Below are 11,556 nucleotides of genomic sequence, written 5' to 3'. Positions count from 1 at the left end.
ATATATATATATATATATATATATATATATATTTATTTATTTATTTATTTATTTATTTATTTATTTATTTATTTATTTTTTATTTATTTATTTATTTACTTATTTACATATTTATTTATTTTACTTCTGTTTTTTTTTCAGATGGATTTGAGGATTTTCATAGTCGATTTCCGGAATTATGTGAAAGTTCCACGGAACGACGAGAAAAAATGGAGAAAAATATAATGGGAAATCATATCCTAACAAGCATATCTAATCCATGTCTTTCAACTACAAATGATGGTCCAACACAAATTCTTCCATTCCTTTATCTTGGTTCACAACAGGATGCTATGGATTCTAGTTTATTATCAGTAATTAATTTAATCTTTTCTTTTTATCATTCATATTAATTTTTACCTTTTCTTTCTTTTTTTTTCTCTCTCGTATATTTCATTTTTTTTTAATATGAAAAAATATTTAATAATTACAGAAATATGGTATTAAATATGTGATAAATCTTAGTGTGAATTGCCCTAAACCGGATGCATTAAATCAGGATGATCATTTTATGCGAATACCTATCAATGATACGTATCAAGCGAAATTATTACCACATTTTGATGATGCATTCAAATTTCTTGGTAAATTTTCTTTTTTTTTATCATTATTAATTAGTAGAAAAATTAATCTAATTAATTTATTAATTATAGAAAATTCTAATTTTTTTTTTTTTTTTTTTTACAGATAAAGTATGTGAACGTGGTTCAGTAGCATTAATACATTGTCTTGCTGGTATTTCTCGTAGTCCAACATTGGCTATCGCATATATGATGAGACGAAATAATTGGACATCTGAACAAGCATATAGGTTAATCTTTTGATATCATATTCAAAATTACTTTGACTATTTTTTATTCCTGAACATATTGCTTCAGGTTGGGCAATTAATTGATCATATGTTCAAGTAAATTTGGATTTATACTTTATATATTATGGTTATTTACATGTGTATATACGATATATGAAAATGTGTAAATCGTATCGTACATATATTTATCGTATGCAACAACATTTTCCGGATTTGATTTGTCAGTATACGGATATATTATGGTTGTTGTATGCACTTTATACGGAATGTAAAATGCGTATATCGTGCGTATATCGTGCAAACGTATATCGTGCAAATACGTATATCGTGCAAACGTATATCGTGCAAACACGTGCAAAAAAACACGTATATCGTATCATGTGTGTGTAACAGTATTTTCTGGATTTACGGATGATTATACTGTATGCTAAACATCAGCATGTTATATTGTACAAACTTGTACAGCTATACCGTTTTAAGGAGGCTTATGAATTTGACATGATTATATGTACATGTTCATATAGGGTATTTTGATATTTTCTAGAAAAAAAAAAATTTTTTTTCAATTCAGAAGAAGTTTTCCAATTTAGATAAATTATAGGTATGTGAAAGAGCGTAGACCATCGATTTCGCCAAATTTCAATTTCATGGGCCAATTACTGGAATATGAAGCACGACTACGCGAGAAAAATGATCCGAGCTTATCGTCTAAATCCAGTGAACATGAAGAAGAATGTCGAAACGATAGCAATACTATCATTTCGACTCCAGTTCAGGTAATCTTGAACTGCTTGATATAGCTGATTATGCTAGAAACTTTGATTTTAGGAATTAGATTATTTCATCTGTATTCAGATGCTTAAGATTATCGTTATCGAATGGCATTTCTTTATCTTCGATGATTGGTCTTTTGCATTCATCAGTATTATCGATCTTGAATACGTGTTTTTGTATGAATGGATACGGGAAGAGGAGGATGTTATGATTTGTAAGAAATAGTACTTCCATGAAATATGTGTAAAAATGAGAGTTATTGGTAGGATTTTTCCAGGAAATCGAAGAAAATCTGACATTATTACAGTAGATTAAAGACAAGTTTTACAGTATCTTTTAAGAATAACTTTGGATTTTTTTTTCCTTATTTAATAATTAGCTATTAAAGATTGATTCTTTTCATGAGTTTACCAGAATAGAATACACATCAACTGACATTTGTTTAGGAATGTGATAACACCGAAAACCATTCAAAACTGGGGAAATCGATCAGCTATGATACATTATCGCAGAGGATATCATCATATAAACCACAAGATTGCTGGGATAACGATTGCAGTCGGCCATCTTCAAAGATTAATGAGAATGGTAAGCGTGTGATGGAGTTAACATGTCCACATTTATTGGATCGACCAAGAGTTTTGGATGGATTAAAATCCAGGAAAGCTTTAAGTATACCAGAAAAAGTAAATGAGGTATGAGATTATTTTTATGTTATAATAGTGACAATAAAATAAATTCTTTAAAAAATTAACGAATTGAATCAGAAATTATAATGTTTTGTTTCATTTATTCTCCTCTCTATTCCTATTTCCTATATTAAAAAAAAAAAAAAAAATCCTTGAAAAGTTTCAAAAATTTCTCCTTTTAAATATTCCAAAAGTTTAATTTTCCAAATGTTTCACGAGCGTATGTAATTTCTATTGTTGCAGGATTTACCGTCACCATCAACGGAGCTACAAAAATTATCATTTACACATTCATCAGATACATCCAGTTCTGCATCAAATCCACTTTTTCTCAGCAATAACCGTATGGATGGATCTAATTCCGTATTCATCAATTCAGCAACGGCATCAACATCTCAGATCGATCATTATTCAGTCGAGAATTTGACATTCAATTCATGCGATCATTTATCATTTCCGCTTACATCATCCTTCAGTACTTATAATCAAAGCAGGAATCATCGAGTAACAATGGGTCATAAGTTTTTGACACGTATTAGCCATTATCTTCGAAAAGGAACATGCCAAGCAAAACATAGCAAAAATATTACTATTGGTAATGTTGCTAGAAGAGGTAACATTGTTGGATGTAAATCGATGGTTACATCAATTCCTTCCTGCCCTTCATCATCAACTAACAATGATAGCGATACATCATCGCTAAATGCTTCAATAGATATAGTACGATCACATAGTGTTAGTTCATTGGATAAGACTCATAAACGTTCAACAGCTTCTACGGCATCGCGTGCATTACAAGCATTACGCAGAAAACGAGTTATGGAACATCAACAACAACCACAACAACAGGATCATTCTCATTTTATCGCTATCACAACAACTGTTACAGAAAATGATAATAATGGCAATGATAATGCTAATGTTACCGAATCAGTGACTGAATCATCACGAACATTTCATGAAGTTGATCGTGATTCTATCAGTTCTGCAAGTTCTTTAGAAATTTTGGTTCAATAATAGCTATAATGATGAATAAGCTATTCATTTTTCTTAAGTTGATTTTTCTTTCTTTTTTTTTCTTTCTCATCAATTCTTTCATTTTAATTGACATGATTGTTATCCAAAAGAAAGAAAAAAAAAATCTTTTTTCAAGTAAACTATTCGACAATGATTAAGCGCAATGTTGTTTGTTGGTTAATGATGGAATTAGAAAGGCTAAACATCGTCGGATTTATTTTGGACCGGAAAAAAAAACTCGAAAAACTTAATTTATGCAATAGTAAAAGAAGTGTAGCTTGTTTCGATTTTTTTTTTTCTCTTCTCATTTAAATTTCTTCTGATATTATTTTATTGATTAGGATGATGTTAAGAGTAAGTGAGAAAGGAAATTCTCATCTTTTCTTTCTTGCAAAAAAAAAAAACATTTTTAATCCCTAAAATTTTCTAATAACTCTGAAAAAAAAAAAGATATTTTTCGGTTTTTTTTTCTTTCCATTTCTTTCAATCTCTAAATTTTTGAACATAATGCCAAAGTTATTGTTAATATTATTGCTTATGAATATGATTTTTCTTTTTTTTTTGCTAGTTATAATAGTTTTTTGATGCTTTTAAAAAAGAATGATTTGAAAATTGAACAAATAATTGCTAACATAATATAATGTGATGATTATTAATATCTTATCATTGTTGTTATCTCAAACATCAAACGATAACATATCATCTTGCCAAAACAAAAAAGAAGGACTAAATATTTGCACATCAAAGAGGATATTTATACGAAAAAAAAAAAAAAACTGGAATTGAAAATTTCTGTATGATAACCCAGAATTCATCTAATCGAGGAAAAATTTGTAAGTCAGTTAATTTTAATTGCAATAAAAAGGAAAATTTAATTCTCTAATGTTAATAACATTTTTGCTGCTCTCTTTCCCCCTCTCACCCTCCCTCTCTCTCTCTCTCTCTCTTCGTCTTAACATTATTATTATTATCAAAAAGAAGGCGATTAAATTACCCCGACAAAATGTTTGTCATGAATTATTCCAAATTCAATCATTCCTTCACAATAATGAGCGAATTGATAATTACATTGGGATGAACCATTCCATATCATTCCATTCAATATTTAATTTCTAAAAACAATGAAGCAAAATTATTTTGAGGAAATTTGATTTATTATAATTTTTATACCGAATTTAAGCAGTGCTTTTTTTCTTTTTTATTTTTGGTACTTTCATCTAATATTAAAATATGTTCTTTTTTCTTTTCCTAATTTTATTTTTTTTTATTTCAAACGAGAATTCATATATTATGTTTATTGGTGTAGTATAGTATTGGGCACCGGTTCAAACTCCATTTCCCTTTTTTTTTTTGTAAGCAAAAAAAGTAATTGAGATGATTTCTCATTTAATTCTTTGATTAAATTAGGTATTCATTTATTTTGATAATATGACATGTCAATCGAACTCACATCCCTGTACTCAATGTTATATATATCTCCTAGAGACCTGTCATAACTACCCACCCCCGTTCGTTGAATTGCAAAACCATGACAACAAGATTCATCAAATGTTTCGCTGAGTAACGATGATCATTTGTGCACTACAAGATTTGGTCACTTTGAAAATTAAAATAAACCTAAAGACTTCCAACATTACACTGAAAATGAAGTTATGATATCATTGCGTTTTATTTTTATTTCAAAAGATTGGAAGCATTTTTTTCTTTAGGATAGGAAGCTTTTCTCCTAATAATGTTAACATGAATACTTCTATATACGGATAATACGAATAATGCTATGCCGAATAAAGCAATGCTAAAGGATAAGTTAAAATCAAGTTAGAAGTTAAAAGTTAAAAAAAAAGTTAAAAGTTAAGTTAAAATTGTGCTTCTACGCCATGAGATTTTGAATTCTCTCTAGCATTCTTATTTTTCATCGTGTAACAAAAATGTGCATCAAACAATTATTGGGAATTTATTTGCCCGCAATATCTCGGTGGATGATATTTATTGGAAAAATGTTTTAAAAAAAATTCATCCTAGATGTTAGAAACAACATACCGTTTAAAATCTAATGCTCCGGTTAATAAACCGTACAATCTAAGATAAATGCAACAAGGCAATTAATGATATTTTCATCGCGGTACAGTCAAAGTTATAGAATGTAATCATTATTTAATAGCTAATATTGGGGAAATTTTATTTATGTCATAGCAAGTTCACTCTTTTAAATCAGTGGAATGAATCAAAATTTCTATACGCTTAAATAAATATGCAGTAAATTTTAGAGAAGATATGTTTATGCATTATAAGATGCATAAACATATTCTTTTAGGATAATAACCAATACTGTCAAATTTTACTTGAAGTTAAATAAATAATATTCTGAGCAGAGCATGTATTAAATAATAAACACATGAACTTTAAATTAATTTCTAGTGGCTAATAGCTAGCAATCGCATTTGGTCATAAATGTGGATATTCTTCCAGTGTTAGTCGCACTAAAAAGATTGTCATCGACAAATTATCAATTATGTGATGGGAAAAAAATCCATGCATATTTCAGACAAATGAATTGCCTCAGATGATGGACAGTATGCAGATATTGTTGGAGAAAAAGGTGCTATCGTTAATGATAGGAAGAGATCAGATAATTTAATCACTCTATATGTATATCCGGATCAAGTTCAGATCAGTAATGTTTTGCTGTTCGATTGTATGGATTGCAGTATGACAAATTGTATTTTTTTTTGCTAAATTTCATTCATGCTATTAGCATTTTTTAAACAAGCATTTATTTTTTTGAATGCGAGAAAAACTAGTAAAGGTAACCTCAAGATAAATAATATAAACATTGTATTGAATAGTGTTCAGTGTTACGCGGATTTTTTGAAGATAGCATTGCTTTCGAGCGACAACCTGTTTCTTGTAATAGTTGGAATCCTAATGATCGTAAATATTATGCAATAGAAGAGAAAGATGAAATGAATAGCTAAAAAACAATTTGTCAATGGTACCAATATGTCACTCGATAAAAGGTTATTACTAGCGTTCAAAAGTTGATCCATCGTATTAACTGTACTGTTCAGTTGCATCTTCAGGAAATAGCTTTGTATATTTTTAAATTGTTTTAAATAACATTTTAGTGGTTATTTTAAATGAAAATAAGACAAACATTCCTTAATTGCATATATTGTTTTCAATCGATCTCCACGTAAACATGGAGCTAACTTAAGTCCTAAACGAGGTAATATTACTCTAGAAGCAAAACTGCCACCAAAAAAAATGCATATGGAAAAAACTAGATGGGACCCGTATGGATCCCTTTTTTTTCTGAATTCTTTAAAATTTAAATATTTCAAAGCAGTTATAAGAATTTGCTGAATTTGAAAGTTTCCTATAATATCTGATGATTATTTAGATGTGACAGTAACAAACGACGGTGACGGTGCAAGAAAAACAGCAGAAAATACAGATCTGATGTTTATGCTGAAATACACGGTAGTAAGTCTGATCACACGATATTGCAGATAAAAATGCATGATGAGCAATCATCAGTTTCATAAAAAGATTTTTCCTAGTTTAGAAATTCAAGTTTTTTCTCTAACTGAATCAATTTTTTCCCCTTTTTTTGGAACATAGAATATTACTTGGATTTAACTCATTTTCTCTAGCTACACCGATTGTCCATCAAAGTAATCAAAGTTCGATAGTGACTCAGAAGATGAGCAAGAAGAAAAAGCGAAGCCAATCTTTCTAGGGACGAACGGCAAGACAAAAGTGGTTGTGGATAATGCTTCAAGTATTCCAGTTTATATGCATCATATAAAAATATTATTCGTTATAAAAATGGTCTCAATTATTTGTTAGAAATCAAAAAAACAAAACATAACATTTAAAAATAACATAGTATCGACAAACTGTTAGTAAAAAATGATTTTTTTACACTGGTGTTTAGATGCCCAAAATGGTGTAATTTTGCATGATTTGGATGAGGATAGAATAGATTTGCTTGATTATGATGAGGAACGGCTGGTAAGATTGTCGCCGGAAATACGAACACGTTAACGTGCTCTTTATTCATTTAGACATATATGCACAATTCCGAACTTGAAACACTATTAATTCATCATACTTCTCTACATCATATCATTAGTACATCAATCATATCTTCATATGTTAGTACATGTACTATAGTACATATTTTAAACTCGAAGAGGAGTAGCAAAAAAGGCTTATAGCTAGGCTGCCCATTTATTATCCTGGTATTAAGGAATGCGGAAACATTGCGGGATTTATATGTTTGAACCGCATTAAGTAAAGCGCATTTGTTGTTATTATTATGCTCAGAAGAAAAAAAAGTCATTTTGACACTGATATTTTATTAGTTAATGATTTTATTTTTTATATATCCGGATCTCTTATGGCGCTCATTTAATTGTCAGTTTTTTCAAAACCTTAAGATGATAATGTATTTGTCAAATTGTACTTGTCATAAATTTGTTTCAACCTATGGTTTTTTTTCATCCTTCATGTTTAGATGAAATAGTTGCATTGAAATGTTTAATGACGGAAAAACAAAATAAAAGCTTCCCAAACACATCACCCCATGAAATTAACATATTTCTGAAAGCTGGCAATCATTAAAACATTGTTAATGTCCAAGTAATTCAAGTACTAAGTTATTAAACTTTAAAAACTTTATTGCCTTAATATTAAGCTATAAAATTTTCTGCGGAATTTAAATTTATCTGGCTTTAAATTTTCATATTTTGATTGCTGCAGAAAATAATGATTGGTTCGAATATGGATAAAATTTATTCGGATATGGTATATGTTGAGCATGATATGAACATCATGCATTCCGATGGGAAGCGTTTCAGGATGGATTTTTAGAATGGCATTGTTCCTGAAACTTTTTTTTTTGAAACATTTGAAGAGTTAATACTAATGATTGTTTTAAGAAGTTTTTCAATCAAAATAAAATCTAAAAATATCTATGTGTCGTGCAACTTCAGTTTATTGATATGATGTTGGTATAGTTAATTTACTTAAGTCTTAATCTTATCAATTAATAGCTATCCAGAGCATTTTGGAACAATTATTCTTTACCTTTTTTTTTTTTACTATCCTATTGCTGCAGTTTTAAATTTTTGTGGATGAATTCAAAATTCTACTTCATCAATTGCTTTCCAGTATAGCACACATGCACGATGAATGGATTTCCCATCGAGATTTTAAATTTTAAAAAATTAAACTTTTTTTTTTTATTACATAAATCGTAAAGGTATTCGTTCGGGAAATTCATCTCTACATTTTGTTCGCATTAGCCTTGAAATTCTTCAAAAATTCGAAATAATTTTACCAGATATGGTTTATAATTTTTAGATTGGCAATTTTGGCTTATCATGAGAATTTATGGATCCTGGATTCTTCGAAAATCGTATACATCGCTTATTATTATACTATGGCATAGAGCTCCTGAATTATTGCTGAATGTTAAAGGTAATACCTCTTTTGGTCCATTTTTTTTTTTTTAGCAGTAACTTGCATTACTTCTGGTTGATTTTTCCTTGCATAGTTTATTAAAAGAGCTTTTGTAAGTGTATTCAATAATTGTGAATATGTAATCTTACGATTGTTCTAAAATTAAAATCATTGTTTCATGGATTAATAAAATCTTCAATGTAAATTAATTTTTGCATATCTTTTTGAAGTAAATACTGTGATATGATGCGAACTGATAGTTAATTTTTTTGGCTATATATGTTACTATTTCTTTTATCCCACAGTTAAAAACACTTAGATATCTGAATTTAAATAGTTTTTAAACAATTCATCATGTTTTCTTTATCACTATCCTGGTTAGATTATCTTCCTCATAATTTGCGCTTCTTTACATCCCTTCCCTTCACTAAGGGAAACAACTTTTGAGCATCATAATGCAGGAAATTTAGAGAAGCAATTTTTGACAAGTTTGATTGATGCAAAAGATTAGAATTTATTAAAGAGTATGTTTACGCAAAATTAAAACCGCTCATTGCTATGCTTAAATCATCTGAATAATATTCTAAAATTAAGGACACAAAATTAAGGATTATTCTAAAGGTGTTTTATTTCAGATTATGGACCTATAATTCAACTAAACAAATTTCTGCTCACGATGCTTTGCATCATGATTGGTTTAAGTTTTATCGATCAACTCTCTCTCTCTCTCTGAAGGTATAACCTTCAGAGATGTTCGTAAGATGGCCAGGAAAGAAGAATTGGATAAATTGATCGTGAAGACGCCAATTACAAAACTTCCTTCATCTAAAGAAGTTAGTGCTTTTCATACGAGGTTTTCTTCATCAAATATATTACAAACTGCTGCTTTATTATCTTGGTCAAAAGAGTTCCGAATGATTTATGATCTCAATTCATATAAATAAAATTACTTATTGTTTTAGGACGATGGAATAATTTCCGCAATGTTATGACAAAATTAAACAGTAATTTTTTTTTAATTTCCAGATGCAAAATGGAAAATCATACAAAAAGCTGAAGATAGAGCCGAAAAAAGAAGCATCAATATGTTTTACGTTTGGATGTAATTCCAAAGTTCAGCGAATGATATTAATGAATTAGTTTATATCAATCCCTCCATGTACATCTTGAAATGATGTGAAAAGTATATTGATCTTTAAGCTTCCTTAATAAATATTCTAAAACAGTTTCCTTTTTTTTTTTTTTTACACCCCATTTAAACTGAATAAAATGTGACAATAAGAAATGCTTAAATGCACGAATAATTTGTTAAGTATCGTTAAAAGCTGGTGTAGGATTTTTGATATTTTAAATTTTGTTTTTTTCTTTCTCCTTTTTTAACTTCTAATCTCTCTTTCGGTTTGCTATTTTTGAAATAGTAAAAATTTATTGAAAAGGATGGAAATTTGCATGTGCAACAATGAGTCACACCATCATTTCCCGTCATGTTTGATTATTTGATAAATTATTTAACAAAATTTGCATACTTTAAACTAATCAACACTTCATTCTCCTTCCTCTCCCTCTTTACTGAATTGAATTTCATTCCTTTTCAAACTATTCTATTTATCTGAATGAAATGAAATGAAATAAGGACATGCATTGTTAAGGAAATTTGAAAGCATTATTTAAAAACAACAATATGGATTTAAAATTTGAAATTACTGATTTAAAAATCTTTAGCTCTTTATAACTGTATTATATACAAATAATACATACATGTAGTTGACAAGAAATCAAATTATACATAATTAGTAGAAAAAAATGTTATCTATGAATTGAGCAATAGTTTTTTCAAAAAAAAAAAAATTTTTGAAGAATATTCAAAAGAAATTTTTAAAAAATATTCAATTATATGTCTTCAAGTGTATATAATGCAAATATACCACAAATGTTCCTTTTTTTCGTTTCATTGATAATTTTTAATGAATAATGATAAAAATTGTTATCATTTCATCAAAAAATTGTAAATTTTCATTTCATAAAAACCTTCACCATAATTAATTAATTATGACACATGACATGATTATTTTAAAACAGGTACACATACCTTCGTCACATTACATTTCTTGAAATTTGATATTTCATTTCACATCTTCTCTTCCATCCTTATATTGCTGAAAATTTCGTGCATTTCAGTTTTTTTTAAAATTTAGATTGAAAAATTGCTGTGTTGTCGAAAATTTGTTAAAATTTAATAGCTCTTTTAATTACTTTTTCTGAATATCATTCCTTCACAATAATGAGCGAACTAATAATTATATTGGAATAAAATATTTCACACCATTCCGTTCAATAATTTCTAAAAACAAAGAGCAAAAGCAAACAATAAACAAAACCATTCTTGTTGTGATTTTTATACCGAATTTAAGCAGTGCTTTCTTTCTTTATTTTTGGTGCTTTCATCTAATATCGAAATGTGTTCTTTTTTATAGTTTTATTTTCTTAAAGAAACTTATTTCAATTACTTCAAACGCATATGTTAATGTTTATTGTTGTAGTAGTATTGGACACCGGTTCAAAGTGCGTTTTTTTTTCCTTTTTTTGTAAGCAAAAAAAGTAACTGAGAATTCTTATTCAATTCTCTAAGTTAGGCATTCATCATCAATAAGAGGCAAATAAGATTTCAAATCTATCGATTTAGCGGATTCTTTTCCACTGATAGAAGAGACGGAATATCAGAAGGAAGTATATATATTATTATACCTTGTCCTCATTATG

The 11,556-nt window shown here is 28.4% G+C and overlaps 2 protein-coding genes across 2 annotated transcripts in view; both read left to right on the top strand.

The window, feature by feature from the left end:
• LOAG_17976 (tyrosine-protein phosphatase vhp-1) overlaps window positions 1-3,399 on the top strand; it is a 9,885-nt gene extending 6,486 nt beyond the window's left edge. The window contains exons 2-7 of the mRNA XM_020450646.1: window positions 142-353; window positions 473-623; window positions 727-850; window positions 1,452-1,626; window positions 2,071-2,319; window positions 2,557-3,399. Coding sequence (XP_020305652.1) covers window positions 210-353; window positions 473-623; window positions 727-850; window positions 1,452-1,626; window positions 2,071-2,319; window positions 2,557-3,330 — 1,617 coding nt within the window. The 5' untranslated portion in view covers window positions 142-209 and the 3' untranslated portion in view covers window positions 3,331-3,399. The remainder of the gene's footprint in view (window positions 1-141; window positions 354-472; window positions 624-726; window positions 851-1,451; window positions 1,627-2,070; window positions 2,320-2,556) is intronic.
• A 2,920-nt stretch (window positions 3,400-6,319) lies between these two features.
• On the top strand, window positions 6,320-7,377 carry LOAG_08905 (hypothetical protein; the record flags this gene model as incomplete). Its single annotated transcript, XM_003144435.2, has 4 exons — window positions 6,320-6,347; window positions 6,731-6,813; window positions 7,015-7,111; window positions 7,268-7,377. 4 exons carry the CDS (start codon window positions 6,320-6,322, stop codon window positions 7,375-7,377), a joined length of 318 nt encoding a protein of 105 aa, XP_003144483.2.
• Between the last annotated feature and the right edge of the window lie 4,179 nt (window positions 7,378-11,556).

Source organism: Loa loa (genome assembly GCF_000183805.2).
Source record: "Loa loa unplaced genomic scaffold supercont3.165, whole genome shotgun sequence".
NCBI lineage: Eukaryota > Metazoa > Nematoda > Chromadorea > Rhabditida > Onchocercidae > Loa > Loa loa.
Note: the sequence above shows the minus strand (reverse complement) of the source record. Positions and strands in the feature narration are given on the sequence as shown.